The sequence below is a fragment of the Trachymyrmex septentrionalis genome, unplaced genomic scaffold (assembly GCF_001594115.1).
Source record: "Trachymyrmex septentrionalis isolate Tsep2-gDNA-1 unplaced genomic scaffold, Tsep1.0 scaffold60, whole genome shotgun sequence".
Taxonomy (NCBI): Eukaryota; Metazoa; Arthropoda; class Insecta; order Hymenoptera; family Formicidae; genus Trachymyrmex; species Trachymyrmex septentrionalis.
This window is the reverse complement of record NW_017305779.1, coordinates 5,956,384-5,978,196: the sequence shown is the minus strand read 5'-3', so window position 1 is coordinate 5,978,196 and position 21,813 is coordinate 5,956,384. Positions and strand designations below refer to the sequence as shown.

The 21,813-nt window shown below is 35.5% G+C and overlaps 1 protein-coding gene across 4 annotated transcripts in view; it reads left to right on the top strand.

Moving 5' to 3' along the window:
- LOC108752601 (Down syndrome cell adhesion molecule-like protein Dscam2) overlaps nt 1-21,813 on the top strand; it is a 167,804-nt gene that overhangs the window by 18,247 nt on the left and 127,744 nt on the right. For all 4 annotated transcript variants that reach the window (XM_018493542.1, XM_018493539.1, XM_018493543.1 and 1 more), the window contains exon 2: nt 6,029-6,121. In XM_018493542.1, coding sequence (XP_018349044.1) covers nt 6,064-6,121 — 58 coding nt within the window. In that variant the 5' untranslated portion in view covers nt 6,029-6,063. The remainder of the gene's footprint in view (nt 1-6,028; nt 6,122-21,813) is intronic.

The window sequence follows — 21,813 nt, the reverse complement described above, 5'->3', positions numbered from 1 at the left end:
TATATATATATATATAATTCGCGCGTTAATTAATATCCCTTCGCGAACCGCGGGGCGTTGCAAGATTTATAGCTCGCGAGGTGTAGCAGAAATTTTCCTGACGCGCAGAATGAAATGTGGAATTTACTATGCCGAGGGTCTTAGCGCGCCGTTTACGCTAGCTATGGCGGGAATATGGGAGAAGCGGAATAGAGAACTCTCGTGGCGGCAGCTGGTGCTCCGTGGAAGTTCCACACGTTTCGGTGGCGTCATGGAATTTTTGCTTGTTCATGTCCGCCTGATGAATTAAGATCCCGCCAGCAATAATTTCTCAAAGCGTTCTTTCTGTCTCTGCAATTCAACATCGCCAGTAAATTGACGCAGAAGGTCTCGTATTACGGTTTCGCGTTATGTTATTATATTAAAATATTCGATGTATCGCTCTAGGCTCTATAAATATCGTATTATGCTGCAAAACAAGATGAATTCGATTGAAAAGTGAAATCATAACTGGTGCTGCAAGTATATTTAACTGTTAGAAGGCCGAAGGTATTGTACTATTTCCGTCGTTTCATTGAAAACAATGAAACGCTTATCCGTTATACTTTCTAAAAGTACTCAAGTATTTTAGTCATTAGGTCTGTTCTGAGAAACTCTGAAACTCTGGTGCACACGGTGCAATAAGTTGAGCTATATTTGTTTCATTTCAACATATTGCACTGATGTGCACCAGTTAGAGAGTTTATCGATAAAGAACAGATGTACAATATTATTACTGACTTGCACTACTGATTCGACCAACGGTTCGAAGAGCAATGAAATCTCTCGTCATTTGTCTTCGAATCGTCTGCCGTGTTTCTCGGACACAGAGATGGTTTAGCAACCGCTATAATTCTTGTAATTTCTTACGATGCAAAAGTCCAATATTGCGATCCGCGTCGTAAGATGCTTCGAGCGATGGTACGGTACGCGAGAGAAAAAGCATTGTCGGCACGAAGGAAGGACGTGGATAGATAAATGAGCGCGTTGGCGAAGAAGGAGCCAAGGAAGCGAGAGGAGCCGGGAATAAGAACTCGTAAGGGTGGCGAGTCACCGGATGGAAGAATACACTCTTGATGTCGGCGATGATGGTGGTGGCGTCGTCGGGCTGGGATAAAACCATCGCCATGGTTGCCACCGTCGTCTTTTTTTCGTTGTGTCGCGACGCGGCGTTCCGTTGTTCCCTCCCTTCCATTAAGCTAGCCGGTATTAATTCCGTCGCCGCGACAGCGAATGAATGCAGCACCTGTGCGGGATGCCAAGACCTTTGAACCTGGCTTTTAATACGACCCGCATAAAAATATATCTTTGACTACTCGCGCTAATGATCCGCGTCGCATACTAGGGTAACTGTCTCTATTAATGTGACTTTTAGCCAACTTGCTTGCTACTGAATTAATTATTAAATATTGTAGCTTTAATTTTATCCACTTGCAATTAATATCGATTTTTCAACTATTTCTTTTTCTTATAATATTTCTTTAATCTAAAAAATGTTAATACTTTATAATGTTTTTGATAAAAATAAAAAACATGTTTTTGTCCCTATTAATGAGTCCTCCAAGCGGCGATGGCTCTATTAATGTACCCCCAATTTCTGTGCCTATCCACATTTGAGTAATTTTAACATATAGTTACTAAAACAAATAATAAATTTAAGCTAATTGTTCAAGTTAATATTACATAAATTATTTCAATTATATTTATTTCAATGTATACTCATAACACAACATTCTCCGATACAGGGCACATTAATAGGGACAAGCTTAAAATCTTGTGGTACGTATTACTGGATTCACATAAATTCCTCATATCTTTTGAAAAATATTTAAAATGCTTTAATACTCGAAAAATAAAATATTATCTTCGGTATTATATATGTGATGTGTGTATGCATTAATAATTTAACTCTTTAACAAGAAAAAATATTTTTTTCTTATTTATATATTCTAGTGTTAGTTTTCTTTATGACTTATCGAAATACAAAAACACATTAATAAGGACAGGCACAGTAATTGGGACAGTTATCCTATGCGGATTTTGTTGCTCATGAATATATAAGGAAACAATTTGAGTTATAAATTTTGAAAAAATTTCTTTCACTCTTTATTTATTATTAGTTACGTATTTCTGTTTATATACAGCTTATTTCATACTGTTGTAAATTGCTCGTACAAAATTACCGAGAAATGTTTTAATGTCTCGGATAGTATATTAGAAAGTTGGAAATTAACTCTGCAGTTTGCGCACGACATTGTCCATAATTATCCCTCATCAAATTTCTCTAAAACTCACCAAGTATATTCACAACAATTAAAATATTTACTCACATTAGTAAAATGTCGTCCGCGTGTGTAATTTTATCTTATTCATTTGCGTTATATCATACATCAATTTTCTCTATTTTCAGTGTCACATTAATGTCGTGGATGTCATGTTGTAGCTGCAGATATAATCTCGCGACAATTTGAACGGGGACGAAAGTTATAAAACAAGTCGTAAATCCGCGAATTCGCCGCGACTTATGAGGGCGGAATGCATCTGGCTCGTGGCACGGAAATGCTGTATTATTCATGCGAATAATCTCACAAAGGAGATACGTACGTGAGGTTGGGTAGGCGCCCGTGCAAATCGGAACGCACCAAATACTCGATATTTTCGCGATTATTCGTTCGACGTAGTCGCCTCCGTAATTTGATTCATCGCACCTAAGGCCAATCCTTATAGAATATTCTCCGAATCCCTCGGGCGCGAGCAAGTGATTTACTAAGGCGAGTTTACGGTGCCGTTTTGTTACCGCCGCTGCGTGAATTATACACGAGTCGGACTCCTCTCGCATTCGGGCACGTATATCTAATTCCCCATCCACGTTCCCGCACCTTTAAACATGAACGCCACCGCGGCGTTACGTTTAATATCACGTTACGCGCTTACGCAAGCTGTAACGCATTAATTAGTTTCGTAGCTTGCGCGTAAAACCCGCGAAACTATCGGAGTATACGTAGGATTCCGCAGTTTCCGTAGATAATATCGTAGAATCTTGAGAAAATTACACCACATTTTTAATTTGACTTTTTGGCCAGATAACTGCTGAAAAATAATAATCTATATTTTTAATATTTTTCTCAATAAATTTGTAAATGAAGAAAAATTTTTTGGCACTTTCACTTTTTAAAAGTCTAATTATGTTACTTACTTAATTACTGTAATTATATTATCGTACAATTTGTAATTATATTATTTATTAATCTTATATTATATTATTAGCCTATAATTATATTATATTATTATATGAACAATTACTGTAATTATATTATCCTACCACTTAATTCGACATGTGCAGGTCGATTATACAATTTTTTAAAATTTTTTTATTGTATCCTATTTAAGAGCGTGTCTTTGATCGAGTATCTTCGACAGCTTCGACATTTTGCTTGGAAATAACTGGGTCATAGTCTCTGTGTATTATTAAGTCCAATTCGGCCGATCGATTCTTTCTCGTTTTTTTTTTTTTTCGTTTGTCGTTTCTATCCAATTCTCGCGTCTCGACGTGAGGAAATGGTAGGTCGAACACTCGATTTCGTTCGTAAACTTAATTGTGAGCAGAGTGGAATTGCTTTCTGGTGGTCTGTTCATTGGCAGTGTTCGGATAAGGGCAGGTTTGCGCAACAGAAGAAACGCACGTGTGTGTTTTAGTTGGTTCTCCCGCGGGTAAGCATAATAACTTTCAGAATATATACATTTTCTAACATTTTTCCTTCGTTAGCAATCTTTAAAGTTTCAAATTAATCCTTTGCGTTGGTAATGTAAAGAATGTTCAAATCATTTTGAAGTATACATGATTGAAGTAGTACATATATTTCGACTAGTAAAGGATTGAAATAAATAGCGACGTCTTTCAGAATTTTAGAATTTTCTTTTTTAGAAAGATATTTTTCTCCTGGCAGACTCTGCTAAGAATTATTCTAACTTTTATATAAAGAGAAATGACTAATTTTATTTTATTTTTCTTATGAAATTATTATCATCTCCATATTTACATTAATAAAACTAATATATCTTTATTAATATTGTATATTTTCTTTATTTTTTGTTTTTAATTCTGCACTGCCTAGAAAGATGTGCTATAATAAACAAAATATATCTTTATATTAATTAATGAGTTAAGTTAATAAAAAAAAAACACAAGAATATGCATAATAAATTAGATACTTTTATTCGAGGAAACACTCTTTATATATCTTATTTTTTTAATTAATATTTCTCCTTCATATTGAGTGGAATGCAAGTACATTTCTTTATACTTGCTCCACGGCGTGTACAAGTAGAAGCTCGAAAAATATTCAGCAAAGAAATAACTGGAGACGAGCGAAGGTAGGTAGAAGAACTACATCTTCATAAATCGCTCGTGTATACACGCGAACGAAGTGCATAAGGGCTGTGTGGGTCATCCTTTGGCTTTACTGTGATGCAACCGCGGCGCCGTGAAGCGAATCGAATGCTCCAGATTCGGTCTCTTTGAATGAAGTCCGTAAAGGACATGAAAAACGCTAACATTTTTAACTCTATAAAAAGAACGTTGCTCAATGTACAAGGATGAATATCTTAGCATCGAGTAATTTGCACTTTTATGATCGCAGATCGACTTGTACTTAATAAGTATCGATATATTTTGCGTAACGTTTATCTCCTGTGCTGTCGCTTACAATAAGTTCGGAATTGCTTTTCTCGTTGCTTGTAGCGATTGAAAACCGTCTATTTAAGAAGCATACGATTTGATAAATTTTATACGAATTAACATTTTTTAAAACACGAAGGCTATTTTTTTTATCTTTCCAAGGGAAGAAAAGTTTGAACTTTCTGTGAATTTTCTAGTTGATATATTTTGTGTAGAAATTTAGTTAATATATTATGCAGATTCTAAAAAAATTTTTGAAGATCTATAAAATTGTTGAATAAATTAATATTAAACTTCAAATTTTTATTTTAATTAATTATTTGACCAAACCAAAAATTAAATTGATTATTAATATTACAATACAACGTTCATAATAAGTAAATATATATCGTATAATCGAGTTATACCGTATAATTAATCTATAATTAATTTTTTATAGAATTATTACTTATGATTATAATTAATGCTTCAATTATGAACGAACATTATAAATAATAAATTAATAATAATATATTATTACTACTACGTACTACAACAAATAAAGAAAATATAGTGCTTATAATTACAAAGATTGCATTAACTTTTTTTTATTACAACGAGATGTCGAAAATATAATATTTTCTGATTTTGAACGCTAAAACCAAGTATTAAACTATCATCTTGTATTAATATTAAATTAGACTATTAATTAAACAAATCGTTATTAATATGACGTATTAATATGACGAAACCCTAAATCCAACAGAGCTGTTCAAGGACCTTTGGTGAGGTCGAGGACCTCGCGGCTTGCGTTGAACGGCAAAAAACGCGCGCGCAAACGCGAGAGAGGGCATTTCCGATACTCCAAGCGCCAAGCTGGTGTGGCACGCATCGCATGTTTCACGATTATGTACGTCGCTCGACGTGCACCGTCTGGGAGGACTTTCATTGAGCGGACAAGCCCCCAGGCACGGATTCGAGAGGGAGGAAAAAAATTGTCGATACGGGGCGTAGAGGATTGGCGTGCAAGTGGGATGAGGTTGGCTGGTACCGAGGCGAAAAGGGTATGAGGACGAGGTTGAACGTGGAACGGGCAGTCTGCCAGGAAAGAGGGCGGGGGTTGAGGAGGAGTTGAAAGGTAGGATGAGGCCCGCACGGCGAGGATGGGGACAGACAACGATTTTACGTTGAGGGACGAAGGGATGAAAGAAAGAGATAGACAGAGAGAGTGAGAGAGAGAGAGAGAGAGAGAGAGGAGGGGGGAGGGTGCGGGAAGGCAGAGATTCGGCGTTGGCTCTGGGATAGCGGTATAGCGGACGGGTTGATTGATTGGGCATGCTTGTATTGTTTCAGGAGGAAGCTGAATCGACGTAACGCTCCACGCCAGGATGGCCGGTTGGCCGTTCAGCACCGCGCTGCTGTTCAGCATCCTCATCCTTGTTCGCGGTAAGTAAGAACATGAGAGGGTTGTGCTTTTGGTTGTGAGCGAATCCAATCGGATGGGCCGTGCCCGTGCAAATGATCCTGGTACCGTCCCAGCGAGCACTTGTTACGATGGTAATTTAGTTGCGTTCTTCAAAAATCAATTTCTTTGATTTTAAATCGCTTGGGTTATTACCGGGTTCGGGTTCGATGGTTGAATTTAATGAATCCTCGAAGTGTGTATGCGAGATGGTAATTTGCGGAGAAAAAAACCAGCAAAACTATCGTGCTAATAATTAACGAAGAATATATCGTACGGATATTACGTGAGATAAGAGTCTTAGCAGAATAGTAATTTCTGATAATTCCTATCAATAAAAATGGTTTGAAGAAAAAATTGGTATTAACTTGGAAGCGCGTACTTTTCAGAATAGTTATTCGATAAAACTGGTAGAATTGTCGTAAAATCTGCGTAAAAATGACAAAGCACTGCATCGCAGAATTATACGTTCGCTTCTCTGCGGTATAGTGAACGTAACACGGCTGTTAGATCACACATAAAATTTAACAGTGTCATGTAACTGTGCGCACCACACACGCGTGTGGTAAGCTGAACGTGTAATCCGCGTTACGGATGCGCATACGGCTGCTTTCGCGCGGAAATAAACTCGCCGGCCTATTACTTGCGTTCTACAATTCAAATGCAATGCGTTCACAACGTGCCCTCTACACACTGTAACGAGATTCGACTAATTTGCGATTACATTCGCGAGCTTCTTCCACATCGCGGAAATAAATGTGAAACATGTTATGCAAAATGTCCGACGAGAAATGCAAACTCCAAAATGTCATTGTTTATGAGATATTATTAAACTCCGAATACTGTGTTGAACGAAAAATCATGAATTATGTGCATACTTATGGTAGAGAAAGGGACAAGAATTTGCGACGAGCTAGAAATTTGATACAAGATTATCTCATTTCTTTTTCTACAAAAACGTACTCTCTAAAACTTTTAGAGTGAAAGCTTACTCTGAAGAGTGAAATCTCATTTTTAGAAGGTGAACATTGAGCCACTCTTTTTTAAGACTGACTTAATTTTCACTCTTTAGAGTGAGACTCCATTCTAAAGAATTTAGAAAGTGCATGTATAATTTTACTATACATAGATATTTATGCTTAAAAATTTACAGATGTTCTAGAATAGTTAAAAATTCAAAAGGAAAACAGGACAATGATATTTATGTTAAATCTTTAAATTTAAATTATCTATGGAAAAGTTGTTTTTTTTTTTTTTAACATTGATTACCTATAATGTATTTGAGTATTTCACGATAGCAATTGGTAATTCGCGATGCGAATTATCACAGTTTCGTACAAATGGTTCATGCACACTGACCGTATTTTTTACTTGATTTTTGCGGCCATCCGCGAAACGGCTCGCTTTACAGAGCGTTTACAGGCGTATTCGTTACTTTTCGAACACACGATGCCGCCCTCTCTTTCGACACGAGCACGGTTACTGGGTGCAGCCGCGAATTCTCTCTCGTTTTGCGGAGGTACCCCGAAGTGTCCCAGGGTGTCCGATTGATTTTCTGCCACTTCGCAGCCTCTCGCTCGCTCGATGTCGAGCCCGGATCGAAAGCGCGTGACGAAAGCGGATCCACCGCGCGGCACTGCATCCGTTTAAATTATGGCTCAGCGGCAGTTTCGTTTATTCCAGAATCCATTATCCCGCTAGAGCAACGGGGAACAACTTTCAGACGCAATTTGTAATCCTACCCTGTCCGTATAGTTACTTCTCGTTCGCGCGCTTTGTAATCGAGAGGGTGTCTCGCCCCGCTCTGCGCGCACGTCGCCGTCGTTTCCAACATCGTCCAACTTTAGCCATTAATAACTTTCCTTTTCGTCGAATTTCCTGATCGTTAAACTGGCACATTCGCTCAACGGCTTCGTCGATCATCGTGACAGGAAGGGTCGTTCTTGAGGAAGTTGCGTGCCTTTGGGATCGAAGACGACAATGTCAATGTGCTTCCTCGGATGTTACATTCGCTGCCAGATAGTGATATGGTCGGGCACTCCTATAACTTAGTTTGTTGTAATCTTGTCAAGATAAATTAACAGAGCGTTGAACAGATAGGATTATATAGATGATTTATTTTACAATCTAGCAACTCGTTTATTAAAAATTTTGTAGATTTACATTTCATTTATGTCTATAGTTATCTAGATATTGTTGTGTGTATTTCAAAAATTGCGATTGATCAAACAGCAGTTTGATTAATTCAAATTTAATTAAATTCTAGACGGAAAATTTATTTTTATTAGAACCGTTCTGTATTACTTGCAGTAATAATTATGTCAGGAAAAAAATATCAATCGGTTACATCAGGCTCGCGCGATCATGCTGCGCCTCTGCGACACAGTGTTTCCAGCCACTTCGGCCTCCGGGTAACGTTCCTGTCACTCGTAATAGCGCGCTCCACTTTATTTATTGCACTCCTATAAACGTCCCGAGCGGCATTAAACCGCCAATAAATTCAGCGTGTTTCATCGAATGACGATCCGATGTCGCGTTCGACAGGGTCGCAGATGTCCATGTAGTTACGCGCAATGTCCCGCGCGACGCGCTGGTATTCATTAAATTTCTCGCTTATCGCAGCTTCCAAATCTCACATTTTTATTTTTGCACCAATAAATCTCGATTATTATCTAGGCCAAGTCTGTCCAATTTCATCTCCGGAGCCAAAACGCAAAGCCATCGACGTAAAAAAATTCAATGTGAATAAGATTTTGGGAACTACAAAGTGTTGATAAGCGTCACTTAATGCGTATCAACAGCTTTACAGTTCCTGAAATCTTATCTACATTGAATTTTTTTGCGTCGATAACTTTTTGACTCCGGAGCTCAAATTAGACGGGCCTGACTTTGATTGTCAAAAAAACAGTTCGGAAAAGAAAAGAAAAAATTGTTAAGATATTATTATTGTACAAAAAAATAGATTTTTATAGTTTAAATTTAATCATGAGTTTACGATTTACAGATAAATATTTCAACAAAACTTGTTTAACAAGACATTTTTCTTTTACCATCCTATGAACTTGAAATTACAATAAATGGAGCACAACTGCAAGAAGTTATTTTCTTCGCATATTTTTTTATTTTATTAATGAATAAGATCTAAGACTGCCAATTTTATCGCTTATCTGATTTATTCAAGCTGAAATCGGTCTAAGCAATATTACAAATAATTTCTAAAATTTAATCAGCGAGGGTTCTCTCTCGAATTTTGCGTTACATCATACTCGTCTCGATTACACTCTCTTTAACGGACAGCAAGTGCTCATTTCATTCTCCAAGCCTTCATCCTGTATTATTCGCAATTGCGAGATATCTGTAAAAATTCTCGAATCGGTGCTTCGAATTCGTGTTAATCGAGCCGCGAGTCTGTCTTTCACGTCTTTGCCTTCGCTCGCCAAGTCTGTTCGCCGTACTCTCTCATCTTCCGCAGATGTGCATAAAATGTATTGTCGGATGAGAAATACGAGAAACAAAAGAGAATATAATCAGTGGGAGGGAAAAAAGGTAGACGCGTGGTAGCGTAAGCAATTTCTAAGGGAAGAATAGCAGAAAAAAGAGAGAGAACAACAGATGGAGAGAAAGAGAAAACGAAGAGAAAGAGATGGGAGAGTGTGGAGTAATTTGGAAGGTAGTTGCAGCTGGGCTGAGGGGATGAAGGATACGTAGGGGTGAGAAAAGAGAAGAAACGGGACCGGAGAAGACGCGAAGAAAAAAAACGAGGAAAACGCTCGGCTGTGTGTCGTGAAACGACGGTGTTAGATGGCGACGCGGTAGCTCGAGCCAAAGTTGGAAGCCGAAGGTGGTGGAGGTGGTGGTGAAGATGGGCGGATCGGGGGTACGAGACTGCTTTCTTAAAGATGCGAGTCGGCGCGCACTTGTTGCGCCGCGAGGTGGAGGACGAGGAGAAGGTCGACGGCGAGGACTGCGGAAAGAAACGACCACCGTGGGGCGGTGAGCAACTCACCGGGCGTTACAGGCGTAGGAAAGATAGTCGGGGTGGTGAAAGGGTAGAGCGGAGAAAGGAATGAGTACGAATTGAATTGATTCTCTTTCACGGGCCAGCATTACTTCCTTTTACTGCCGTCCAACTCCTGACCGGGCAGCTCGCGACTACCCCTTTCGCCTTTCCAACTCCATGTTATTTATTTACCAGCCGTCGTATATATGTGGGAGCGCATGAAAGACGTCCTGCTTCAGCATTCAACACCCACTCACGTCGATTCACTCGCGTTTCTCCTCTCCTGGTCATCTCGAGATTCTGAAGGCACTTCTTTCGACACTGGTGGAGAGTGTCAGTATCGATATCACAAAGGTAACTATGTGTGTGTATGTGTGTGTAGAGGATTCCTTATTGGGATTCTTCACGAAACACTTACGGTCCGATGAGACGCGCTCGATCGATGCTCAAATGAAAAATAACGATTTATCCAGCATCATCGATACTGACTGAATATTATTTAGTAAATAACGAACGATAGCATGGTACGGAAGTTTTCCAAATGGCATTGGATCTTCGATCATATAATGCCTGCAAATGATCAACTTATCATTGATTAATTGCCTCTTTTTATTTGTGTCCACTATTTTGAATGTACGATAAAGAAAAATTTGAAGATAGAGATAGAAAATAGATGATAATTTTAAACTTTCGGTATTGAAGAAATTCTCATTAAAATTGTATTGCATTGTGATAATAAATTTCATAAACCGTAAGATGTTTTAATATCATGTTCTACAGATTAACCCTTAATACACATCTTTCAGTCACTTTGTGTTTTGCACATTTCTTTTCTTTGAAAGCCTGGTCAAATACTCTTAGTCTTTTTTCTATTCCTAAAAAAAGTTTGACATCTAGAGAATAAGTTTTGTGTATTTTGCCGACCTCAAAATTCATGAGTATTCTTTAACTGGCATAACTTCGAAATTCACCTCTGGTTCACAAATGACGAAATGACCCCCAACGTGTGTACAGAGTGTACATTTTTTGTAACTAAAAAATTTTTATTTTTTTCTTTATTTTCAACAAATTCTCGGTTGTACTACGAGAATATTTCGCGAATTGTTAAAAAAAAAAAGAATTTAACCCTAAAACATATTAGCCCTTAGTACATATTAGCTCTTAAAACACGATTTTTGGCATTCTTGTGCTAAACATTGTCAGTAATATTATGTACTATGTTATTTGTAATGTTATACAGAACATTTTCCTAATAAATTATAAGTTTTTTTTTAACACAATAGCATTAATAAAATGCATTATTTAAAATGTAAATGCAATATATCTTCAATTTATAACCATTCATGCATATTAAAAAAAAGTCATTTTCAGATTACTCAATAACTAAACTTTTTGGACAGCCGACACTTGAACTATTTTTTTTTTGTAGTTTGGAATATCAATTTTGAGATATTGAACTATATTTTTCCTTTAAACATTTTTGTTTCAGAATTTTACATTTTTATATGAAACAGCATGTTTCTCCTTTTGTTAACTATATTTAGTTATAACAATGTGTAATTTGTTATAAATGTATAATTGTACAAATATTTTCTAAAGATGTCAAAATATATGTAAAAATCGTTTAATAATTTATATATACTTGTAAAAGTGATGAAAATTAATCCAGGACATAAATGCCAAAAACTAAAGTGTGTCTTAAGGATTTATTGTAGTAGAACTGACAATCAAAATTAAGGTTACATTAATTTTTCAGTCATAAGTGACCAAAATGTCATATAAAATACGTATCCTCGATTTTCTAATTAACTTTCTTAGTTTGAATGGTATTAACTTTTAATGCTCGACTCGAAGAAAAAATTTTAACTTTCATATGCAACTTTATTTATTAAATGTTTAATTATCATTTTATTTTAAAAGAATTATGCAAACTAACATTAAATCTAGGTTTTAAAAATTTATTAATTATATTATTTTTTCATTATTTAAGTAATTTATTATTTAAATTTCATTCTATGTAATTGGAAAATATAATAGACATTAATTTATTACTATTTTTGTAAAGTTTCATGTTTCGAGAAGAACAACTGTGTGATTTAAAAGTTGTAATTTCAGAATTTTAATACATTAATATCAAATTAAGAACATCAATCATCACGTTTCTTCAAAGCTTTTCATTTTCCTAATTTGTTAAATAAAATGTAAGAATAATCCTCAATTCATTAAAACACAATTTTTACTAATTTTCGAATGTAAAAATTTAACTTAAAGAAGTAATAGTTGGTTTTCACATTTAAATATTTAAACAAATTTTTATTTGATGTGTTATATAGCACGGCCTGATCAAAATTGCAAGTTAAATCACAAGGAATGGAATATTATTTTGTATGTACGTTAAATTGTAATATGCCATAATATTTTATTCTCTTAGGAGCTTTTTGAAATTTAAAGTCGGTATGTATGGTACTCGGCGCTTGACGCCGTTATCATCGTGCGTGACGTAGTGTATAACATTGCGTTGTAAACAAGTTCGCCGCGCTATCATTCGTACTATGACCTCCGAGCGGGCAGGTAACTGTCGCGTGCCGCTCGATGTGTCGTATTATTTTACAAATTGCGATCGCGCGACGTGTACCACCAGACGTTAAACACTTTCTACAATAATTAAGATTAACGATCGTTACGCCGTTCCCATAATTAATGATTCGCGTACACATCTATACAACGATCACTCTTTGAAACTACATTTCGTGCTTTTTCTTTGATAAGTCTTGGAACATGTTACTTAAAACGTTCGTAATTAATTGTCCTTCTTCAAGTGAGCATTGTACAAGTGTCATGAAAAGAAACAATAAGAAAAGTGAACAAGAAAGTGCCTAGGGAACAGGAGGAAGAGACTATAATAACTGTAGTATGTTAAATATTTCCTAAAATTACTACTTGTTTAAATTTAAAGATAGTATACACGCGTATCATTTTTGTACTCTGACCTTTGAACGGGCAGGTAACTGCCGCGTGCTCTGCTCGATGTGTCGTCATTATTTTACGAATTGAATTGTACAATGAGTACCACGAAATGTCGATTCTTATAATTAAGATTAACGATTGTTATACATTGCTCCTATACAGTTCATGAACACGTAAACACATGGATGCAACGGTCACATTTCGTGCTTTTTCTCCGTTGAGTGTCAGAACGTGTTACTTAAAACGCTCGTAATTCATCGTACTTCCCCGAGTGAATGTTGTACAAGTGTCATGAAGAAACGGCAAGAAAGACGAATAAGAGAGATGTCTAGGGAACAGAAGGAATGTAGGCGACATCGGATGGCAGCGAAGCAACACAGTGCCGATGAGTAACTACTTTTTATTCATTATTTTTTATTAACGGAATTATTTGTTTAAATTTATTCTAAAAGATATGAAAATATCAGAAAAGAGGGAAGATATAATTTAGAAATTTTTTTGTGTATTAAACAAAATAATATTCCGTTACTTGTAATTTAATTTATAATTTCAGTGGACTGTACGAGTATTGCGATATAATAATACAATCGATATTATTTGAGTTTAAAAAATAAATGATGAATCGGTATAACTAAGTTAAGTATGTACATATATTACATGCTAGGCTCAACTTTAATTATTTCGCAACTCAAGAACTATTCGCGATTTCAGCATTTTTGTAACAGAATTTTTAATTCTGATTAATTCGTGCAACATTAAAGTATCGTAAAGTATAATATATGATAGGTGACAGTGATATATGATAGGTTTCAGAATTCTTTAAAATATTGAATATAATCATTTACAACGCGCGCGTATAATCTTCAGTTAATGAATTTTTAAATCATTTTTTTTTTAATAAAGAAAGCAGGCAAAATATAATATGATGGAATCAATGCGTATGAAAAAATTTACATATAAAATTTAGGATATAGTTGGCATAGTCGAGAAAGAAGTATAATTAGAGGGTGAAAATGCCTGACTCATTTTTACATAATTAATACTTATTTAATTTGTTATAACATAGAATATATTAACACAGGATATGTGTAAACATTGTTTGCGGCTAATGATTAATATTTTATAATTATTAGAGTTCTATTCCCTATATCAATTTCAATACTGTTCGGCTGATTGATTAATGTGCCAGATTAATGACCTGTTTTGCGGTATAATTATTTTTTTCTTCTAATTTGTGTTTTGTGTACATGACAGTTATAATGATAATTAAGATGGCTTTTGTTATACATTTTTTATTATGTCCTTTTTAATATTTATATCTGTTTGGATAAGAACAATCTATTTGACATTTTTATTACAAATAATTGCAAGTTACTTGAAAATCTATGATTTAAATTACGCAATTACAAAATATTGTAAAAAATTTAGCAATTACATTTTTTTAAATATCAAATTCCGTTTATCGAGTATATCGAGTAGCTATTCTATTTATTTCTGATAAATACTTTCTAGAACTAAATTCAATCAAGTCAATTTATCACATTTAGATAAATTAGATAAATTGATTTTCTTTTAATGAAAGAGTTAAGTTTCTATTAAAAGTATCATATATTGTGAAACTTGAATTTTGTCAATATTAAATACGATTAAGATACTATTAAATATTTTAATTTTATTTATTCACATATATAAAATAATTGAAATAAAATAATGAAGTAGCATTCCGAATTAAATTATTTCAGATAATATTGTATTAGAATTATATTACACTAGAAAATTGCAATGCGATGTGGTGACCTTAAGGTGTTAAAGCGAGTCGAGCCTTTTCTAGTCAGCTGAATCCGTGCTTTCAACGTTATTAATCGCGCTGCGGAATTGAGAGGGCAGTTACCCGCAGTGGTAGCGGTCCATTGAACCTTCGGCTCGAGAGAATTCACCACGTTACTTATTTATCAGACACGTACGTGTCTCCGTGTGTGCGTACGTGTGCGAAGTACACCTTCGCGCGTTTAAAGAACCGTGCGGACGAACCACCTCGTGGGAAAAAGGCACTTTCCACGCGGCCAAGATAGAATCAGGGAGTCGCGGCGATTGGATTGGAGCCTCGACGAAAAACTTATTGGGATTCCTTGCGGATATAAAGGTTCGATGGGAGTCCTCCGTCAAAGACTCGACGGGAGATTGATCGATAGCTCTGGCCTCGCACCAATATTAACCCTCGCTCTTGAAATTATTCGTTTTATTCGACCGCGCGAATCTTTATTCGACGATATTACCTCACATCGCGAATATTAATTTCACGCGATGTTGCACGGCGCATGTAATTATGGAAGATAAGTCGCGAATATAGCTGACTAAATGCGCACGATGACGTTTTTCGCGGTACGCGGGTGAAAATAAATTAGGTCGTTGAATACGAGTGCGATTTTCCGGTTAATATATCCTTTTCCCTTTTTTCCTCGGAAATTAATTAAATTTAATTAATATTAAATATCAGAACTTCCATGGCACGTATTTTGTATCATAAATAGATATTATCTTAATTAACATTACAGTTATAGCCGCATTTATTGCAGTCCAGTTATGTTATTTACTCTGCTATCCCGTTCTTTCTAACACAGAATTATACATCCGCTTTTTTTAAATATCAATTCGTATTATATTTGTTATATTAATTTGCTTTTTAAATGTAGATTGGATATATTAAGGTATTAGAAATAATTATTTTTGAAAAAAAAACATAGGAAATCTCTGTTTGCCTTACGTTGAGGGAAAGAAACGAAATGATCCGTTCGTACGACAAGATTCCGTTTCCTTGCAGAAGAAATCGAACGCGACGAGAGCGAGGAAAAAGCGATGACATTTTGGAAACGACGTTGAGACAGTCAGTTGATTTCCGTTCGGCCGACACACGATCAGGATCGACGTTTCCCTATCGCGGGAGAGGGTAATCTATCTGATATCGAAACCGGCACGCCATAAATATCGCAGCAAGCGGAGCGCCTCGATTTTCTTTCTCGTAAATATGCGACTACGTCCGCGTGAAAAATCTCACCGAGAGAACGCTCTCTCGGGTTTTATCTTTCCTCACCCACCGCTGTTGCCGTCGTCGTTTCTTTGCTCCTGTTTCGTAACACCGTCTGCCCACAAGCCCTTTGCTTGCGAATGTGATAGCGCTTCTGTACCTGTTATCAAACACGCAGACGATTTTTATGCTCTCATTATCAGTATAATATGAAATCGAGATTACATTTCCCATTTCGGTGATTTCCCACAAGTTCATTTCGAGCAACTCAAATACCATAGGTACGTTTCATGTTTTTTTCTATATGTTTTTTTTAGGAAAATTTCTATTCCGTACTGGAATTACATGAATAATTTTATATGTGGACATAGTGTGTGATATATTTTATTTATTTTATCTTATGTTTATGCAATTTATTTGAAGGAAATACGTCGTCATGATTTTATATCGTTGGGTGGATATCATATTTGGTTTGCGATATATTCCAAGAGCATCCGACATGGAATTATTGCGTTTCGCGTTTTTAACGTGAAGGGATGAGCAGGCACATCCATGGGTGCGTTATCAGCAATTTCGTGGCGTCCTACAGAGCTGCAGATTGCGGCTTCGTCTATATAATACGACGGCGGACGCGTCGCAAATTAGAATGACGCGGGACTTGCGCACTACGTGTCACGAGAGAAATTCGCGGTGACACTTTATTGATTTCAAGATTATCGCGATTCTCCGACGGTGGCACACGACTTTGTCGATGAGAGGACGACGACGAGGTGGAGAAAGAGGACAAAGAGAGTAGGAAGAAGTCAATTCGGGTGGAAAAGAGTAGAGGATGACGGTGGCGGCGACGGTGAATGAGAGATATTGTATACGCGAGATCGTAATTACCCTCCCCAGTGCGATATCTGTAGAAATTTCCATCCGCGTGCGAAACGTCAATATGGTTAATCGCGAGATGTGTATTATTATCTGTTGCGAAAATCGATGTGTCTACATATCTGTATATACTCGTACGCTTTATTGATATGAATGAATCAATTTAAAAAAAAAAAATAGATGAAAGTAGCATTTTCCCAATTACCCCATTTTCATTACTTTTAGTTTAATGAAATAATGCCAAAAAATAGTTAATTACAAGACATTCAACTTCTATACAACATAAATTTAAATTTTTTAACAGAAATTAAATTTAAAAAATTTATAACGTTGCAATATTTTGTCGCAAAGTTATTTTTTAATTGTTTAGTTGCCAATTAGTATTCTTCTTTTATGTGGAGTTTGAAATATAAATAAAATTAATAAATTGAAAATGTATTTAAATATTATTTTGTATGAATATATATAGAGATGCAGGATGTTTAATTTAATTTGTTCATGCCGATATCTTAAACTGTTAAAGTTAAACGAAAAATAAAAGGTTTAATGAGATTTTTTTAGATGATTTTCATTGTTAGTATGATAGAATCGTATTCATCCGCTGTGAAATTTTAAGGGAGAAAGAGGTCAAATTTTCCAAATGCAAAAATAACATGACTCGATAGATCCTGATAAGATAATTTTAATGATCTTATAATAGTAAGGTTTACCTTCGATATTATGAATAAATTTTTGAAAATTGTCTTCAAAAAGAATATCGATTTCTATTCCATCAGTCTGTCACGCTATCTCGAAAACTATTAAAGTTAGACGAAAAATTTAAATAAATTTTTAATAGGATTACTTTGAAACGGTTCAATATGATAATTGCATTTGATTTATGTTGAGTGTAAAACACTGTGTGCTATTTTTGTCGAAAGTTTTCGTTTGAAAAATTCGATCACATCTCTTAAAATTTTATAGGAGATGAATATGGTTTTATTATACTAAAAATCATCTCAAAGTAATCTCGTTAAACGATTTTTTTTTTCATCTAACTTTTTAATAGTTTTCGAGATCAGCGTGGCTAAATTAAAGTTTTATCAGCAATTAAAATATAGATAATTAGATTCAAATAAAAGAATAAAATATCTGAATAGATGTTTGTCTAATTCTGATGTATAATTTCTAATAGACGTAAAGAACACGGAAAGAACGATTTTGTTGAAGTATTTAAACATTTAGTTAGATCTGTGAAAATAATTTTGTTGAATTATCGAAATAATTACGTAACATAAGCTGATTGCTAGCTGATCGCTCTTTTAGCAAAATTATATTTTTCTTATATATTTATCAGAATTTAGATAAATATTCAGGTCTGTCCTCCTTTTATTTAATTTTCTTTATTACAATTGATAATAGCTAATTCAAATAGTTACTAATACCCTAATTGACGTTGAAAAATGGGAATATTCAGCTATAACATAAATCTCATCCAAACATTGGCTGGCAGCTGAAAATATGTTCTCCAATATCAGTGCATTGCTTCTGCCGTCAAAACTAATAATGTTTACGAACTCATACACGCAGACAGGAAAGATTAATTTTCCTGATCCAGTCTCTCTCTCTCTCTCTCTCTCTCTCTCTCTCCCCCTCCCCATCTCCCTCCTCCTCTCTCCCCCCCTCTTCTCTCCTTCTCTTGCTCTCGCTCTCTCACTCTCTCTCTTTACGCTCGTTTACGTTCAAATGTTGTTGCAACAAATTGTCCGACTGTTTATTCATTTGAAATACGTAGTTTGGAAAATTCATTGTCGCATCATATGCGGATTTTTTATCTCATCAGACAATGTGTTTTCTTATGTATCGCTTGCAGGAAATTATTATGTTTTGATAGAATGAGATAATATAAGAAATATAAAGTGCGGCAATGTGTATGCATTGTGCATTAATAATTGCATAGCGAATAAAAAAATCTGCTCAACATGCAATTGAATATTGTGCGCAACAGTATTCATTCTGAAATAATTTGATTACAATCGAATATATCTATCTCGGAACAACCGATATCTAAATTCCCAACAATTCTCAAATTTACGTGTATTGCATGTTCCCATTAATGATTTTCCAATTAAAATTAATTATGGTCCATTCATCGAGATTGATTTAGGTACGGGTTTAATTTGAACGACATCATAGTACGCACGAATATTGTATCCTTGCGTATTGTTACTCCCCGTGTCTTCATGTCCCGATCGATCGGGACAAAGCCGCTCACGATCAGTTATTCGGTGATTTCTCGCGATAACGGATGGTCTATCCCGCTTTATTCGGACCTTCCGGCCGAGGTGAACTTTCATAAAAGAATTCAAATTAGCCGACCACGTCGGAATTTAACTATCCCCGAGTGAGCGGCTGCTTGATGAAATTTTCGCTTCAGAGTATTGAACTCTTGCGCTTCGCGTTCTCCTCTTCGTCTGCCCGCACTTCTATCCGATCGAAGTCGACGTGTACCTTATTTTTATACTATCGATCTAGACCGCTTTGACGTCGAACTTTGCATTATTCAGCGATTCCTTCTCAGCTCGCGAGCTTTCGTTCTCGTCGTACATACACTGGACGTTAAACATACAGGATGGTACTCTTGCCTTAATCTCGGCCAGATACGTCACTCGCTCGACTACTTGCACCATCGACACAGTATTAATTATTTCAGTAAATTGCGCCTCGCGAGCGGTCGATTTTTCTACGGGTAATCCGGCAAATAGAATCCGGTGTTCTTTATTTTTTGCAGAATCGGCACGAAGATTATTTTTCTCCCTTGCGTGCAACCTATTAATCCTGCACGGAAAGAATGATTTTGATGAAGTATCTAAATATTTAGTTAGATACAGATTTGAAAACAATTCTGTTGGATCAAAATAATTATGTTGCATTAAAGTAATTTTGTAGAACACTTATGTATAACTGTTGATGATTATGCTGTAAAAAGTTTTAACATTTTAGCAGCTAGTTTGAACGCCCTACATAATTATTTTGATACAAACAAAATTATTTTCAGACCTGAATCCAGATAAAGTTTTAGACATTTCATCAAAACCGTTCTTTCCGTGTGAGATCTGACGAAAAAAAAAAAGATAAACTCGATCGCATTTTAAGAAGGAAATGTAAAGGCGCAATTTTGGCAAAAATAAAAAATACGATTTTTGTTTTTCAAAATGTTATTTTTTTTTAATTTAATCTAATTCCAAAAACACTACATTATTTACACTAATGAAAAATATATTAATTATCATATATTTTTGTTTTTTTGCTGCGATATTAATATTGGTGTGTTTTTTGTTTGGGTATAAATTTATTAAAACAATGTACGCTCCGTAATTAAATTATTTTGCAACAATAATAAAGATTCGGAATATACAGTGTTTTATAATCATGTTCTCAGCTAAAGATAACATTTTCACATCAAAATAAATTTACTTATTAACGTAAAATACAATTTTAATAATGAATTTATTCACACATGAATAGCGACAGGATTGAACTTTTCTCTGTTTTGTGAGCGTTTGTTGTATAAGCGTAGATATGCTTTTAATGGATGTGTAAAGAATTGCGAGCAGGATATCCTTATAATAGAATATAGCGATGCTTGCATGTGACACGTGCTTGCGCGTTCGCTCCCGTGTAAAACATGAGTAAACGTATCGTAAGTGCAACATGTGCATTTGATAGCTGATAAACATGTCACATCATTTAATGTCAGAATTATCTAGATTGCGGTTGATACTCTTTATCCGCCATCATACTCGGGATATTTTCCCAAGATATTTTAAGAACATTTTATATCGCAATCTCCGAGAAGATAATCACTTAATGCAACCGTGGGACAGAGTCTCCGAAATCATTATAAAATTCATACGAAACTCCGATGTACTCGTACAATCCGACAATTACATACGCAATACGAGAAATAATTGTGTAATATTAGATAAAATCGTTTATTTTATCAAATGACTTCATATATAGTAAAGGAAATTATTTGTCATCAGATGAAATCATATGAAATCAAATGAAATCATGTAATCTGTAGGATTACAATGCTGTTTCAGTGGTTTACCCCTCGGCAATCTCGTGTAATCTCTTATGTAAATAACATTCTTGCCATTTGACAAGTTCCATCGTGGACATTAACATTATATTTGAAGGATTATATACGTATAATTTGAACGTACATGAGAAATATATTGCATTTCATATGGTTTCTCCCGCGAGAGTTCTTTGAAAATTCATTTTCCAAGGAAATCTCAGTTTGTAGATACGCGTTGATTATCGTCGCATCGCGGAGCGTTTACTCTGCTTTGCACAAAGTGTTAGGTAAACAAGTTCGCATCGTGCGCTTGTTTCTCTGTAACGACAGATGAGATGCCGCGGACAAGTATTCGCGGATAAAGCGCGAAACGTACCGTGTTATCTGTGCGACAGTTTCAACGTTGAATTATTATTTCGTTTACATAATACGAATTCTGTTAGTTTTACTTGATAAACAAGAAGAGAATTTCCATGCCACGATGAAAAACGATTGTGCATCATATTCCCACAACGAATTTCAGTGCGTTATGCTCCTTCAAATTAATTACAATTTATATTTCTGTAAAGTGGAGAAAGCGTTCCCAAGTGATCGTAACTTCAATTGCAACTTCGCTGCTTTATCTTTATCAAACGCGCGTCGTTGTTGCCCGCTGTATCGTCGGGTGCATCAATATTGATTAGTGCCGACTATGATTAATTAAATTTGCACTTGCTGTCTGTGCTTCGAGTGGTATACTCCATGATAT